This window comes from Nematolebias whitei, chromosome 12 (assembly GCF_014905685.2).
Source record: "Nematolebias whitei isolate Nwh7 chromosome 12, NemWhi1, whole genome shotgun sequence".
Taxonomy (NCBI): Eukaryota; Metazoa; Chordata; class Actinopteri; order Cyprinodontiformes; family Rivulidae; genus Nematolebias; species Nematolebias whitei.
This window is the reverse complement of record NC_056509.1, coordinates 37,974,058-37,991,473: the sequence shown is the minus strand read 5'-3', so window position 1 is coordinate 37,991,473 and position 17,416 is coordinate 37,974,058. Positions and strand designations below refer to the sequence as shown.

The 17,416-nt window shown below is 39.5% G+C and overlaps 1 protein-coding gene across 1 annotated transcript in view; it reads right to left on the bottom strand.

The window, feature by feature from the left end:
- Positions 1-327: 327 nt before the first annotated feature.
- Positions 328-17,416, bottom strand: part of pum2 (pumilio RNA-binding family member 2) — a 23,715-nt gene continuing 6,626 nt past the window's right edge. Inside the window, exons 10-22 of the mRNA XM_037685885.1 lie at positions 17,156-17,295; positions 14,623-14,743; positions 14,309-14,449; positions 13,909-14,208; positions 12,812-13,033; positions 10,511-10,778; positions 10,290-10,419; positions 10,048-10,182; positions 9,778-9,915; positions 7,887-8,012; positions 6,628-6,749; positions 3,063-3,255; positions 328-720 (exon numbers count right to left, since the gene is read on the bottom strand). Coding sequence (XP_037541813.1) covers positions 589-720; positions 3,063-3,255; positions 6,628-6,749; positions 7,887-8,012; positions 9,778-9,915; positions 10,048-10,182; positions 10,290-10,419; positions 10,511-10,778; positions 12,812-13,033; positions 13,909-14,208; positions 14,309-14,449; positions 14,623-14,743; positions 17,156-17,295 — 2,168 coding nt within the window. The 3' untranslated portion in view covers positions 328-588. The remainder of the gene's footprint in view (positions 721-3,062; positions 3,256-6,627; positions 6,750-7,886; positions 8,013-9,777; positions 9,916-10,047; positions 10,183-10,289; positions 10,420-10,510; positions 10,779-12,811; positions 13,034-13,908; positions 14,209-14,308; positions 14,450-14,622; positions 14,744-17,155; positions 17,296-17,416) is intronic.

Genomic DNA, 17,416 nt, shown 5'->3' with positions numbered 1-17,416 from the left:
GTGCGCCGGATAATATACAAATATAAAATTCAATTACCATGACTTATTAGGACAGCTGACATAATAAATCTGGTTAGAAAAAAAAACAAACAAATAGAATTCTGTTTTAAAAGGATCACCCAGTTTGGATTTATAAAGTCACTTGCTGGTGTTAATTGAAAGAACTGTAAATTTCAGCAAATGTGTAATTGTTTTTTTTCTACACACAATTTACAAGGTAAAAAAAAATGTACAAGATAATATGAAAGCCAGTCAAATACATCAAGTACATCATTAACAGTGGGCTTGTGCTTTACCCAGGAAAGAACAGAAAAAACAACAGCCTGCTGACTGCAGCCCCTGAGGCCCATGCTGGGGACCCGCACCGGGGTGGCAGAGCGGCAGGGGTCAGATGTCACAGCATTCTTAGGTGAAAATAGTTCATCTTTTTTCTATTTTTTGGTAGCTCACCCCCACTCCTGAAATCAGGGGATGACCGAGTGTGTCGAAGGCGAAACCGTATGGCTAAAGGAGCGATCTCTCACAGAACAGGGGGTTTGGCGTTCCAACTCCTCCGCTTCTTCATGCGACCCAGAAATGTGGAGGCGACTACATGAGTCCGTTTGTGGGGCCACCGATGGGGCCCAGCTCCGAGCCGCTCTTCATGTAGTACTTTTCCAGCTTGGCCAGAATGTGTTTCCCGTATGTGTACTTGCGCAAAGTGGTGATGTGAGGCCGGATCTGAAAGAGACGTGCAAAAAGAAACGTGTCATCTCAAACGACAAGAGCTGAACTGATACATAACAAATAAACACCGGCTGAGACTCGTTTGCCGTTTACAACTGGACATTTATGTCAGTTTCTGAATCAACTTTATTGTCATTGCACAGTTAAACACGACAAAATACATTTCAGTGTAGCCGTCCAAAGAAAACAAGGGTGCACGGAGGCTGCAGCTTCGCTGTGAAGCACTGACTATCGTTGAGATAAGAAAAGAAAAACACGAGGAAAGAAGAAGGGATTAAAAAAAATGGTCTCTCACACCGTGTCCTTGACACACAGGACACAGGTAGACAAAAAACCAGAGCAGAGCTTCATGATTTACATATCCTCTAGGAGTAATTTGAGATAAGTTGGCCTATTCAAGGCCAAGCGGGGAAGCCAGATTCAGATAATTATTTAGGGGCAGGCCGACTCTACTGATTTCATGTCTGCCTTCATAGTTCTGCTGGTACGCTCAATGGTGAATCCAAACGTCCAGATTCGTGGTCATTCCACCAGTCCGTGCTTGTAGCCTTCTCCAAGGTCGATTCCTTCGTGCCAGCGAGTTCCAGGAGTCGCAAGTGGCCCGCGATTCTCAGAAATTGCATCCAGCTTTTGTTTTAGCTCACAAAGCATCTGAATCCAAGCGCTCGAAGCACGGTACAATCATCACATAAGGCAGGCAGCCTCATAACTGGCAAAACTGTTGCCGACGTCTTCCTAATTGTCAATATGCCAGTTACCCGTTTAAATCCAATTATGTACGTGTCTTCAACATACTCAACGGACAAGACGGACAGGCATATCATCTTCCATTCACCCCAGGAATCCATGATATATCCAGCTGCGTGTTTCCCTTCAGAGCATGAGGGTTCTCCTGCACCCTGTCTTCTCGTCGAGAACATTTTATCAACTGCGTTGAGAGACTTATTATTTATCTTTAGATGCGACATTTACTGAAGAGTTTGATGACAGCTTCTCACTGCAACAAGTTTATTTTTAACCAAGTCCAAACAGATGTAACCTTTTTGTTTCCTTCTGATACAGAATATTTAGGACGAATGTCTGCAGATATTTAGCCATTATCTTCCATTTTCCTACAGTCACAGGAAAAAAAACCTACAAAATACAAGTTACTGTAATAATTGGAATCTAGAAAAACCTTAACGGTTGGTGTGTTTCTGCTTACTATCGGTCTACAGCTGGTCACTTCAATACAAATAAAAGAAGCTAAAGGAGCAGAAAAGGAAATGGAGAGGTTTATGACCAATGCAGAATAAATGATGATGGTTGTATCTGTGAGGAGAGAACAGCTGCAGACGAAGTGCTTACAGTACACCGGCAACTAATTATAATTAAAACAAAACAAAAAAAAAAACAGAACAAGCTTTTAAAACAGAACCTGCAGTAATAACCAGTGAGCTGCTCCTCGGGGCTTCAGTAATTTTAAAAATTAAAAGGAATAAAAATAAAAAGGTCATCCACCTTGAAAGTTAAAAAATGTTAGGTTTATCTAAAACCAAACTACGTACATTCTTTTACACGATCGATGCGACTGAGCTATAACATTTGTTGATCAAAACTTACTTTATGTGACAGTGACTATTTAAAACCTATAAACATTTTTTTTTTCTGTACTTGTAACTTGTGAGGAGGCATCCTTGCTATTAGCTTTAAGGCTAACCCAATGTTAAACTATAGAGAACAAAAAACTTTAATGCGCTCTTTATATACGTCTTTCTAGGAGACCTTTTGTTCACTGCTAAACGAAGCTTCCTAAAAGGTCTATACCAGCAGGATGGAGTTAAAAATATCCCACATTCACCTTGTTAGCCTTTTTTAAATATACCATTTCAGGGCTTTAAACTCCGATGTGAAAGGAAATGACTGTGTGTAAGGACTAAACATTCAAGTACAAAAGAATGCAGTGTGGTAGCACTTGCTGATGTGGGCTTTCCAAGATCACATGCTCCCATGGCAACATGAGAATAAACAACAACAGTCGTGCTAATAAATTTGTTTCATACAAAAGGTTTTAATACAGTAAAAACAGCCACAAGTGGTTTGAATGCCTGCATAATTTTAAAGATAGTAAAGACCCAACAAGTCTGGCTTTATCTTAACTTTGAGCTAATTATAACATTTTAGGTTTGGATACAAAACTGGTATGAGCCCACCCAAGTTTCCCACAACACCTACACCAGTACAAGCAGTCGGTGTGTAAAAGTTTCCTTAAATAAAACAATTTACTCAGTTCAAAGTTTCCAGCATTCCAGTTTACAAATGAGCAGACATGTGTGAAGGGTTTACAGCTGACTCACCTTGTGCATGATGATTTTGCGCTGAGCAGGTTCTGCCATGTCTATCATTCTTTGGACAACGTAGTTGGCGTACTGGTCCTTCATCATGGTGTACAAGGCGCTGTGGGGGCCATCTTTCTGGCAGCACACTTCATCTATCAGGAGAGCTCTCTCTGCACGCGAGGAATGGATCACACACTTCTCCACTACATTACTGAGGGGAGAAACTTACTGTTACTCACAAATTCACAGCTGAGCGAATCGAGTCAAAGAGATGAGCCTAGAGAAACTGATCTTTTAAAAACTATATTTTAAAAAAAACTTCTGTGTTGTTTTTTTCCCCAGTTTGTGTTGTTCATCCCTTCTCCCACACACACAAACCTTCAACCCAGACATCTTATTAATGTTGGCAATAACCTTTTCTCAACAGACATCTCGACATGTCTGACAAATGATGATGACCAAGATCCTTTCAGAGCAGAAGAACACGCTGACATTAAACCAGTTACAGCCTCAATAAGTGGAATCCAGCCTTTAACATATGATTTTCTGTTTGTTGATCCAAATCGTTTTACAGAGCATCTTAACCATGAGTCTAAAGACATGGCCCCTTTTAATTTTTATTCAGCCTATTTCCGATTAATCTCCCACAACACTACGGGATGCGATATTTACATTGCACCAGGTGCACGAGCCATCAGGAACATGGGGGAGCGATAATGGATGAAGTTAACCACAAAAGTTTAGCGATGTGTTACAGACAAATGACACAAACAGACAAAATTTGCATTATGTCAAACAGCATAATGTAAGATGACGCAAAATAACAGCTGCAGGATAAAGCAGCCACATTTGAGAGTCAAGAGTAAAGATGGATTTATAATCTAGGAAAAGTCAAGAAATCTCTCTGAAGTAGCATGGAGGTGTTCTTCTCCACAAAGACAATTTATAAGAAAAACCCGCTGCCATGTCCAGGAAACCACTGCTTTCTGCAGCGTGCCACTGTGGGATGTCGAAAGCAACACAGCGATCACAAGGTGAGGAAATTTGTGTTGTTACAACACTATGGCAAATCCTAGAGAACAAGCTTCTCAGTTAATGGAGAACATGTTATTTCAAGATGTCTAGTCCTGTTATCAGTTCAGGAGCACCTATGCGCTGCAGGCAAGCCTCTGCCCAGAAAGATTAGCGGTCACACCACAAATACTGGATCCCAGAAGCTGATGTTGGCTCCCAGTATGTCAGACTCACAGCGTGGCCGCGGCCACAATGGTTCCTCGGGCAGCTCACGGAACAGCGTGGCCGCAATGACAACTAGAGAAAAGATATATAGCTCTTTGAAAGGAACCGAATCGTGCTGATCCATTTGCTTCATAGAGCCGTTCGATTTTCATTGAGTAATGTCATCATGCATGGATGAACGTCATCACACCGTCAGGGCCGTACCATGCGTTGGGTCAGTTGCTGCACTCCTCCCCCTTTGCTCGTTCTACTTTGTCTCGGCGAAAAAGCAAAAGAGGAGTGTTTCTCTCTACAACTGAGGAGGAAAACATGAAGAAAAACTAGGAATGGCTCTTTATTGTCTACAACTTGGTTCTTATCATTTGTTGTAAAAGAGCCGTTCGAACGATCTGGATCGTTCGCAAACGTTGCATCTCTATTAACAACCCCCACTTCACATGTCTGGCCAATCACAGAATAGTTGAGAAAAATCCCTGAGAGAAAAAAAAGTTCTGCATAGATCAAGCTCTTGGAGGTAGAGTTGCATTCGGGCCCAAAAAAATCAGATCCGACCCAGCCCATAGCTATAATTTTTGTACCCCACCCATCAAATTAACAGTAATTACAGGACCGAACCCGAAAAAAAAAAAAAAATTAATTAAGCTTTGACTGCTTACAGAGTAATTAACGGTTGGCAGACGCGTGCGGCTAAAGGGGCAGAAGATCAGAGCTGAGGGGGTGTTTTTCCTTTCATGGCCGTCAAAGCATTAAATCACTGCTTCTGCCTGCATTCTGCATTATTCAGACACAGAACCTGCTCTGACATGTCTGATATTTTGTGATCTCACTTGTTTGGGGCGTCGGCCACGCGCGTCCGCTAAGTGCAGCGGCTGAATGAACGTCCACTTGGGCTGATGGCAGTAGTCCATCTGAAACTTAACTGAACTTTATTTTACCTCTTTCAAGGCCAGTCAGTGCACGGTCAAATGGCCGTGTGAATGTATGGCGAGCCATGTTGCCATATAATTGGATTGTCAGCCGCACGCGTCCGCTGACACAATCAAAAACCGACACCAACACCTGCACATTAGGCACATTATTATGGCCCAGCCCTAATCTGGGTCGGGCGGGGCAGGGCCGGGTTCTCACAATGTCAGAGCGAGAAGATTTCTTCACTTCTCACAAAATATAAATCCAGCTTAAAGGCTTTTATTTTAAATAAGACTAAATAAGGCTTATAAACTTTATACTTCCAACTGCATTCTTGTACTTGAATAATTTGTTTACAAACCCTGAAAACTGTTTGTTTAATGCATATTGTGAACTGCAGTGCGCATCTGCTGTTTTATGCATTATAGTGCAGTATTGCTTGAAGCGGTTTACAAGTTTCCACTTGACAGCCGCCAATTCACCACTGTTGCAAAATTAATGGCAAGCAGTAAAGAGACCGAGTGAGAGCCACATGGTGCTGTAATTTCCAAACAGAAGACAACAAAGGAAGTCGATTAGGTTTTCAGTTTTTCTTAATAACAGAATGAGTAAAGGCAGCTTCTAGTAGCTGTAAACTCACATTTTCCTTGACCCCTTTAATACTTTTGTTAATTATAACCAAGCGTTTAAGTATTAATATAAGATTATACTAAATGTTTTATAAACTACACAAAGAAACACCTCCAATAGTAAAAGTAATGAAGTAAAATAAAGTTACGACTGCTACAGTGCTGATACAATCAATATGCAGCGCACAGATGCTTTAAAGAGCTCTGGACTCAATAAGCCGTTCCTCTGATGACCAAAGCTGGCTCGAGTCGTGAAGATTTCCACAAAACTCTTCTGAAGAGGCTCGTTATTTCATTTAACACTGATCTCAACCGTTCAAATCCTCAAAAATACACAAGAACGTTAGCTCCGCTCCAGTTTTCCCTCTTCTTTGTCTTTGTGGATATTACATAATATACTGGTAATCATTTCTGCTGTGGTCAAATTTAATTTGGGAACACGTGTCATTATTTTATATCTCTGCTACTGCAGAAAATATGCATTGTAACAAATACGAATGACTTATGAGACGCTTTAAAATAATACGTTAAGATACGTTGTTTACACCTATGCAGATGGCTGTCAAAGCTATACAAGTCATAATAATTGGGCAAAAAGTCTAAATATCTTAGAATAAAAATTTTCAGGGAAAAAAATTAATAAAATGAATAAACAAACAAATAAAAAAGAATGCACATAAAAGGTACCCAAACGTAAAGACATCGAAAGAATACCAGGAAACCAGTGTGCAAATCAAATATATGGCTTCAATGGTTGCCTTCAAGAGTCGATTAAAGATCAGCATCTTCAAATGACAACAACTCACCTTGCAAACTTATGCTGGCTCAGGACAAGAACCTTTCCACGAACCTCTGCCACGATCTTGCTTTTGTCCTCCAGTCTGCCGTGCTCCAAAACATGCTGAATGACGTAGTTACCATACTGATCCTGCAGGAGGCAGCACAGATGTAAGTGGCAGTTTATTATGACTATATTTAAAACTGTTTTCAAGAAGAAATATTCCTTTTAATCTGACTGATAATCATGCAGTGATTTTCAGTTCGTCTCAACTGGTGAGATACTCATGCATTTCTAAAATAACAGGCCAATGAATGAGTGACACCCCCATTTGTAGTATTAAAAATACCCTAACGTCATCACTGCGGAAGGTCAGACAAAACAGATGCTGCTGGTCTGACAGCATCTTTGCCCCTTCAGGAGTAGGTGATAGACAGTTATGGGTGTGATTTTAATGAGACAAGATGGAGACAAAAACTCAACATGTCAAGTAACAAATAACGAGTCTTAATGATCAATTTAGTTAGAGTAGTAAATTATTTAGTAGACGCATCATTTCTGGTTCAATCTGTTTTCAAGAAACCTTCATTGTTCTGCTTTTTGGATTTCGTGTGGAAATTACAAGAGGTTTAGAGACTTGGCCGGTAAAGATTCAGATTCTCTAAATTAATTTGTGAAGTTGAGATGAGGGGAGAAAAACAGATTGATCAGAATATGCTGAAGGCAATAAGAAGGATGAAACAGCAGATAAGCATGTGAACCTTATGAACCGTGCTGAACAAAGCAAAAGAAGAGGGAGAAGGAAGATCAGTAGGTTAGAAGAGGTTTTAAAAGTAGAGAATTGAACAGCTAATGTTAGACTTTCAAAGAAGACATAAAAGAGGGAAACGGGAGAGGAGGAAGGGGACATCCGCGAGAGAGAGAGAGGCAAATTGCTCTGACCTTGAACAGTGCATCACCAGACACCGTATAATATGTTTTGGGTGTCATCTCCAATGATACGCCTTGAAATTTCTAGATGAAATAAGTGAGGGGGCAGGGTGGATGTTCAAATAATCACAAGTCAGATGTAATGACAGCTAACAGTACAATCATATTAATCTTTTACACTTAGCAAACCACGGCTACACAAGAACAAATGACAAGCAACAAAATGTGAAATGCTCAAACATGAAAGGGGGGCATGCAAATCCACAGAAACATCTTAAAATTGCACCAAGCAAACGATTGTTACATCTGTAGTTAAGAGTGGGTTTAACAAACGGGGACAGAGACAGATGAGCTCACCTGGCCCAGCTGTTCAGAATGCTGATGCAGCTCTTCCAGGATGGGCAGAGTTTGCTCCTGAGTGCAGTGCTCCAAAATCCTTTGGATAACTCTACAGCCATAAGGATGTGTGGAAAGCACAAATACCTGCAAGTAAGGTAGGTAAACGTAAGAACAAATCAGTAAAACAAAGCTATTTATGTTACACTCCTGTAAAGAGGAAAGATGAAAACACAGACAGTGCTACTTCTGTCACGTCCAGAGTTGTAATGGGCGAGCAGAAGCGACACATTCCACCTGTGTTAGTTCAGACGTAACTAATCGAGACACGATTGGTAAATAAACTCTCAAAACATAAACTTTGAAATGGTACGACTCTCTAAAGTCTATAAACAATTGTAGTCAGACAAGTAACGTTAAAGAAAATTCATTTGTTTCATGTTGATGTGTTCATGCGTGCTCATCTGCTCACACAGACTCACGCTCATGTTCGTGCTGCTGTTCGACATAATGTTTTTATGCTATTAGTGCTTGGTGTATTTTTAGTTGATGTTTTTCTTAGTTCATATCTTAGATGTTATCATTGTTTTTCTTTTACATTTTATTGTTGGATGTAACTGGGACCCTGTTCCACCACATGTACCACGTGTGGAGGAACGACAATAAAGAATCTCTGACTGATTTAAAACATTATTCTACTGCATCATTCTGTGACTTTTGAACTGCAAGACCAGAAAAATCGATCCTAGACAGCTAGATCAGCAATCACAGTGCATCTTATTCCCATGAATTTTACTTCAACTGAGGAATGAATTATGGTGCGTGGTTTTTTTTCCCATTTACATTTCCCACATATTACCATGAACCAAAGACAATTTTAGCCAAATAATACAAAACAATAATTTCTTAATGTTTTTTGCCCTTTTTAAAAAAAAACTGAAACAGTTTTATAACCACTATATTTACACTTTGTAAAACAACGTTTTATTCATCCCATACTCGCTTTTAATAAACAAAGTTGTTGTTTTTTTGTAAAATGTTGTCTATAAAAGTTATATTTCCTGATAGTCATAATGGTTTCATACACCATAAAATTTGTTCTTTGCTTTAAATTTATTCCTAACCCTAAAATAAATAAATAAATAAATAAATAAATAAATACAGAAAGAAATATAGAAAGAAAGAATTGATGAAAGTTTTTTGATATTTAGTATCTCAAGAATTATGTACAAGGAAGAACAAATATTTATGTTGTGGCAGGACAATCTTCTGTGTGCAAAATATTCTAAAAACTGGTGTACCATATCATCAAGATTTTTTTTCCTAGGCAAGAGTAACATAGAATCGTTCAACCCCAATATTTTGATAAGAAACTAAAACTTTTAAGAACATTACTGAAGTGAAGGGGATTATATGTTCGGAGCAGAAAAGGACTATTTTCTAAATGACTGAATCCAAAGGGTCCTTCAGCATCACCTTCTCTATAGACACAATTAAAAAACAAAAAAGGTTTAATCTTTGTCAATTAAAAAAAAAGATATGTACAAACACGTACTTTGAACAATAGTTCAAAGTACGTGTTTGTCACATATCGGCTGACTACTCTTAATGCACAGACAGTTAACTTGTGGTTTTAAAAAGTTTCAGGTCCTCCGTGTTTACTTGCAAATTGTGATGTAGAAAAAAGAGAAGACAAAATAGATGCCTCAATTTAAAGAAAACAAAGTGGTTGGGACACGCGTGGCATTTAAATAAACTAAGGGTTAAAATAAATACGATTGTTGCCTTGTAGATTGGCCTCACTGCTGTAAATCCTAAGAAATGAGACTATTGTACTTTCTCAAACTAAAACATTTTAAATCTGAGTCTGTTGTTTTAATAAAAAAATAAAAAAATAAAAAAAACACCTCACCTGTCCTTGGAAGGCATCAATAATGAACTGCAGGGCCTGAGGCTGGACACATTCAATGCACTTCTGCACCACGTGGTTCCCGTTCTGGTCCTTCACACATTTTAACACGTGGCCATCCAGCTCACGTACAATGTCACTCTGGGGTGAGGAAGGGAACGAAAATACCAAGGCACAATCAAAACTTAAGATTTACATTAACTTCTTTTTAATGTGTTGGTCATGTCAGAAGTTCAAAGCAAAACTTGTTGAAAAAGTTAAAAGTTCACTTACAATTACCTGCTGGTCTGATGAGATGGACTCCAAGGCTTTCTGAATGACCCGACAGCCGTACATCTGCAAAGCCAGAGGGAGGACATGCCCACGAATGCGTGTTGCCAGAGCAAGCTTCTGGTCTGCACTTCCAAACTGCGTGACGTAGCAAAAAAGACGCAGAACATAATTAAAATAAAAAATATATTAATGGATTTGTAGTAAATATTGTGTGATGCCAAAAGAAGATGAGTAGTTCAAACCTCAAAGAACTTTTGGATGACATAATTCCCAAACACATCCGTCATGAGTTGATACGCAGCTTGGAGAATCTCTCCAAACACCATCTGCCTCTCAGCAGGAGTGGCTCTCTCGAGCTTCTGCTGGATGAATCTAGAATTGCAAAAAAAAAAAAAACACGTTAATTTCAAAGAATACACAAAAAACTATTATATGAAAATAAGCGTATCGGAGTTCGTTTCACCTGGATCCATGCTGGTCTTGAGAAAACTCCACCATGTGTCCCGGCAGGTCACGGAGCTGCAGGTTCGGGAAGCGGTTGTTCCTGAAGTCTTCCAGAAGGCGGCTGCGCCCAGAAGGCATGACGTCAGAGCGGCTGTAACGAGGCCGAGAGGGAGGGAACAGCTGGCTGCTGGAATTGAACAGACTGGAGGTGCCGCCTGTGCTGCGGTATTTGGCCTCGGCTCCTGGAGCGGCAGAAATGTAACGCCCGCTGCCGTTTGTCAGGCCACCTGAGGTTACACAATAATAAGTATAACAGGGCAAATTTGTAAACTGGAAAATAGCTATTTGGGCTTTTAGAACTGTACGAGTACAAACACAACACTGATTAAATGAAAATTGTAGACAAAGAATAAAGACGTAGAGCCAAGACGCTCCATTAAAAACCGCCATTTAATTAGGTTTTATTGTCAAAGGTTCAACATTTAACTGAGTTTCTGAGGCAGAGAGCAAAGATGCTGCAGAAATTACCATTCAACTGTAAACGAGGTTCTTGTTACTGTAGAAAACGTACACATTGAAGCAAAATATCTGTTCAGAATTTTAGTTTCAAACTATTTGATTCAGTGGATTTCAACAAGCTCAATTATTTCAAGCATGTACTTTCCTGTAATGAAAACTAGTCACTGTAACGCGAACAAGACAAAAGACAAAAAAGTCTAGTGAGCAGTCAACCAAAAGCTAATGACATCTTAAAAAGATTAATAAAAATATTAACATAGAAATCTGGCTCGAGACAGCAAATGTCTGCTGATGATCAATATGAAACAGCGTGTTCACAGTAAACTTGTTAGTCAATAACAGCTGATAGCCCAGCTAGAAGGCCAATTTGATGCTGCCGTTTACATTTCCCTACATTTTTCAAAATAATAGAAGTTGGATGTAGTTATCAGTAGATGCTGGACAAAATAAATGGAATCTTATAAAAGGATTTTTATCCAATAGATCTCAGATCCAGCTGGTAAACAACCAGTAAAATAAATCTGTGACGGATACAAAGTGTCCACATCCTCGTTCTGCAACACTAAACTGCATTTCTCTGCTTCCCCAACCAGCCTTTCTTTAACTATCGGCTTTATCGCCCTATAAGTTGAGTTTTTTTGCATAATTTACATGCCCTGCAACTCATACGCCAAAGCAACGTATTTATGGATTTTTTCCATATTTATAAACCAATTTTTGGCTGAGATATGAACGTTTTCATTCATTCTGACTGAAAATATTGAACACTACCATTTTCAGCTGCTAGATAGCACTCCAGTAGTGTGGCATGCCATTGTATCATGTAATAGGTAAAGGTGGCTATTCATGACACAATCAGCTTGCCATACATTCTGCCACTGTCTTCCAACTTGATTGGAACAACCGTCAAATCAGCTTCATTTCACTGCACCGCCCCAGCAAAATGCAGCTAATTTGACCATTAAAGTGCATTTATTAAGTAAAAGTTCAACTGAGACACACCTTTGATATAATGTCGAGCAAACAAATAATTGTTTTAGGTGCTTATCTTGTTAAATTTATAAGAAATGTGCAGCATTCCTCCTTCCTGATTTCCTATGTGCTCCTGGAGCACCGAGGCAGCGAATGATTTGGAAATACAGCTGATTTGACCGTTAAAGTGCATTTATTAAGTAAAAGTTCAACTGAGACACACCTTTACTATAAAGTCGAGCAAACAAATAATTGTTTTTGGTGTTTATCTTGTTAAATTTCGAAGAAATGGGCAGCGAGTCACCCTCTGCACGTTCCTACTTCCGCAAATCGACTTTTGAAATGCAGTTGATTTGACTGTCAAAGTGCATTTATTAAGCAAAAGTTCAACTGAGATACAACTTTACTATAATTTCGAGCAAAAAAATAATTGTTAAATTTTTGTTAAAGTCCTCCCGTGCACACCCCAGCAGCCACCATTTGGCAGCCAATCAATTTTTGGCACAACACCGGCCCACATATCCATGTTGTCAGTGGTGACGCATAATAGATGTGACGTATACGGTAAAGCGACATATTTATGGATTTTTCCACTTTATTAGACATATTTGGACTGATGCGACATAGGGTGGAGCGACGGTGGAAAATAGTGTAATAACATGTTCAATCAATCCCTGGTATAATCGTGCACCGTGCAAAAACTAATGATTGAAAATCTATTTAAAAATGTACTTCAGTAACAGAAAGCAATATGGTTACATTCAAACTCGAGTAAAGAACTGTGGTTAAAGATGCAACTTAAAGGTTTTAATTAGATCATTAAGCTTACCTAGGTGAAGACTGGAGGAGGAGCCATGGGAGGAGGGCAGAGAAGGTGGAGGGGTGAGTGGGGAATGGCCTGGTGTTAGGCCAATGGGACTGGGTGAAGAGGAGTAACTGTTGTAAAATGGCTGGCCAATGGGGGTCAAGCTGCTGCCACCCCGTTTGTAGAGATCAGAATTCGCCAACAGAGAGTCCCTGCGAGATATGCTGCTACTGGTAGAGCTGGAAACTGCAAGACCAACAAGGAAATAGTTACAAACAGCAGAATTTCTGTCGAATCTAAAACAAAACATTCAATTTTATTGTTTGCGAAAAAAAAACAAGAGTTCCTGCAGAAATCAGCCAATTTTTAATGCTAAATTCCCACATTAAATGTGTGACAGACATCCCCCTTGTGCCATTTTCTAAACATAACTCAGTTTAGTGATCCTTTTTGTGGTCAACTGTGTAAATTAAATGCCAAGTTCCTGTGTTTCATCATCAATCTTCCCTCGTTGATAAATCTGTTTGTTGTTGTTTACTCCCTTCAGAAATGACCCTGTGGAGGTCAGAAGGCGACCTTGAAGTGCTTATTACACCCAATAGCTCAAGCTTTTTTCTTCTTTCTTTTTTTAAACAAAACACTGCAAAATCCTTTATCATGCTACTGATCTTCAGGTTGAAGCCATGCCCTAAACTCTTTACCTTCCAACCATTTTACCCGTTTAATCTCTGCTCCTGACGTTTTCCCTCCTAAGCGCAATCTTTCAACATCTGAGCCCAGTTAACAAAATGGTTCTGCGTGTTATGCTAATGTGCATTACAGAAATTTAGAGACAAAATCCTTGATGAACAATTTCACAAATATTTTGTTAAGAAAGATGTTTCTTTTAATGCCACTGAGTTTAAAATTTAACATTTTTGTCCCCAAAGGCCCTAAATTTTGCTAAATCCATTTAATGAATTGTTGTTTTTTAAGGCCTCGCAAAAACTATGGAAAGGACAAAAGATAGTGAAATACTAGAAGGGGACTGTTACCAAATGGAGATGGTAATGAAAAGAAACCAAATAAATATTAAGATGTCAATTTGGAAAAAAATAATGACTTGTAGTTTAGGCACTGACCTGATGAGCCGAAGCCTCCAAGAGCAGAACCCAAGCCCATGCCAAGAGAACCAGCCGTGCTACTGAAGCCCAGGGAGGAACTGGGTGGTGGAGGTGCAGCAGAGTTGTGTGAGAAAAGGGAGCTACTCTGAGAGGTGTTGGGGACTGATCCTGACCCGTAGAAAGAGCTCGAGGGCAAACCGCTGCTGGGTGGAGGAGGCTGCTGCTGCTGTTGCTGAGGCTGAGGTTGAGGCATGGAGCGGTACAGTGCATTGGCTGGAGGTCCAGACATGTTGTTACCAGAACCAGATGCAGACACTGCTGCTGAGAGATAAAGATTGGTATAAAGGATTATACCTTTATTTAATATTGATACCAAATCAATCAACATCACTTGCATTGGAACTGGATAAGTTCTTACCAGCTTGTGCAGCGGCGGGGTTGATGAGAAGAGGGGTCTGGACTAGACGAACAGGCCCACCTAGACTAGTTCGGGCACCAGGACCCATCACTAAGGCTCCTGTTTGGTCATAATAGGCAGCAGGGGCCAACACCTGATAACCTGAGAAAGTAAAACAAAAAGAAAACACTTGCAGCACAACTGTCTGCATGTAGGATGACTTATAACTACTAACACACTTGGTCTGTTTAACATCAAAGAGTGAATTTATTCATTAGTTGTTCAAGTTTTGGGCTCTATCGTGGTATGGTGACAGTGTGAAGTCTTATACTAACCAGACATTCCTGCATAAGCCAGTGCAGGGTTTGCAGCAGTTGCAGCAGCTAAAGATTCCTGCTGACTCTGTTGTCCTTGGCCCGGCGTCAGAGGTCTCTGGTTGGCTCCCGTGCGCATCACCTGGAAGGAAAAGAGATAATACTTTCACACAGACATAACTGATTTCTACAAGAAAGTGAACCCTTATCTAAGGACTTTGCTTTTTTATTATTAGTTCTTTAGCAAATACTGGCTAGGTAAAGTAAATGTGTTTACTTTGATACAGTATATAATACACACTAGTTTTGCTGATGGGTTTTACTTAGTGCACTTAGTGATAAATGTTTGTGTTTCAAGAAGGACCTAAGGCAGAAAACCAAATAATAAACCTTCTGAATCTTGGGATTACTCAAAAGTAAAACATAAAACTACTTTGAGGAAGAAAAAAAAATAAAATCAACAGAACAGGCAAATGTCTTACCTAAAAGCTGACAAAAATAAAAGTTTATTTACGGTCAAAGCCAAAAGACTGGGAACGAACAACAGATTCTCAAAGTTTAACAGAATCTTTGTGTGGTCTAAGAGAAATAGTTCTTTACTGCCAAACATATTAGGTGTAAAAAAAAAAATGTTTTTCATCCAACAGTCTAAAATGTCTGCACCAGTAATATGTTGTAAACAACGAGAACTAATAATTAGGGGTGTAACGGTACATGTGGGAGTATTGAACCATTTCGGTACGGCATGTTCGGTTCGATCCACCTGCGTACCGTTTCGGTTATTTTTTCAAATTTTATTAACGAGAGATTATGCGCCGCGAAACTAAAGTTCCTAAGCGTGGTTCAGCATGGCGCTATTATCTTGCAGCACGCGCAGCATTAGCATTCTAGCTTCTCGTTGCGGTCTCCTGTTGGGGAACATTATGGCTTTCTTGTTAAAAGACAAGTGAACAAATCCAAAGTCGTGTGTCGACGTTGTTTCACTGAGATTGGATCTGCAGCAGACAACACGTCTAACTTGTTAACGCACTTGGAACGACATCATCCGAACGTGAACGTCTCTTCTACAGAATAGCAGCTTGGTCGGTGCAAACACTGATAACAGCATTTAAACAACCTTTATCAGGTCATTCAGATCGGTCCAGAGCAATAACACAAGCTGTAGGAGTTTTTAAAGCTCTGGATCTACGATTCTGTTGTTGATGCGCCGGCTTTAAAGTTATTGAGCCCCGCTACGATATCACGTCAACACTTCAGCCAAAAAGTTGTAGCAGCACTTTACGAAAAAGTTAAAACTGATATAAAACTGATATTGTCAACAAGCCCTGGACCAGATTAAAGTCCTGTCCTGATGATGATAAACGCGCAATTCAGCCACCTCTTAACAGAAATGATGGCCGTTCAAGAAGAGGTATTGTTATTTTGTTATTATTATCTAATTAACTTTTTTTATTATTATAATCTTATTAACTCGTTTTTTTTATTTTATTTTATTTTTTTTTTACTTCTTTGTGTTTTATTTCCAGTCTGGGACAGAGATAGAGGTGGAGTTTTCTTCCTCTTCAGGGAAATCCACCAGAGATCCCCTCCAGCTAAGAAGTCTGTGATGAGTGAACTCTGAACTTTTCCAGGGACCTGTCCCACCTGTGGGAGCAGGTCCAAGAGGTTCTGAGTAATGAGGCCAAACACAGCCACACTGCAACATTAGCAAAGCTCTACCTCTCTATTCCTGCTACCTGTTGCTAGCGAGCGGTTTTCTCCACCTCTGGAGAAATTCACTGCAACTAGATCTGTGCTTTTGGCAGAAAATGTGGACAAGTTGGTCTTTTTGGCCAAAAACTTAAAACTTGATTAGTAAGATTGTAAACAGTCTGTTGCTGCTTATTGTTCCGCTTCTGAACGTTACTGTATTTATTCAGATTTTCATTATTGTTAGTATAGTTTATTCATTGTAAAGAGTGCCTTTTATTTAAAATATCATCCAAATGGGTCGCTTTTATTTTTATTTTTTACAAACGTATTGTTTACTTGGCATATTTTCTAAATAAACATTTTGCAAGTAAGGGTGCACCGATTGCAGTTTTCTGGCCGATCGCCGATTTCTAAAAAGTCTGATCTGCCGATTACGATTTTGGCCGATACCGATTTTGTTTAATTAGCGACGCTGTCAGGTGTTATAAGGTCACAATGCACCTTCAATTTTTCAATCTTATTTTATTGAAAAACATGCCCTTGAACAATATCCTAGTAGCAATACAAACTTGTTTTAACTGGCCATGAGGTAGTGCTCTGAAATATAAGTACAGACATTTGTTGTTAAAACTACAAAAAAAAAAAAAAAAAAATCTGTAAAATCGGTTTCTCGTGCAAGTATCGGCCGATTTCCCAAAATTACAGAAATCGGGGCTGATAAAATCGGCCGGCCGATTATGAACCGAACCGAGCCCTCCTTGAAACTGAACCGAAATGTGATTTTAGCGTACCGTTATACCCCTACTAATAATGAATGTATCATATCCCTAAGAAATTTGCAGGGTAGAAAATTGTCTCCTACCTGTGGTTGACCTGGTTGACCTTGATTGGATGCTTGCTGATTAGCCGAGTGATTGGCAGCTGATGCCTGCTGTTGGAAAAGATTGGCTGGATACACACCCCAAGGAACACCGTAGTATTGTGGCGGAACAACTGTGGGGCCTTGAAACAAATTGCATAAATCTTAGAAGAATACTTTTATTACAATGAGGAGGATGGCACAAGAACAACATGCATTAAAACCAATTCAATTTTAGGACAGTCTAAAATGAAAAAATAAAAA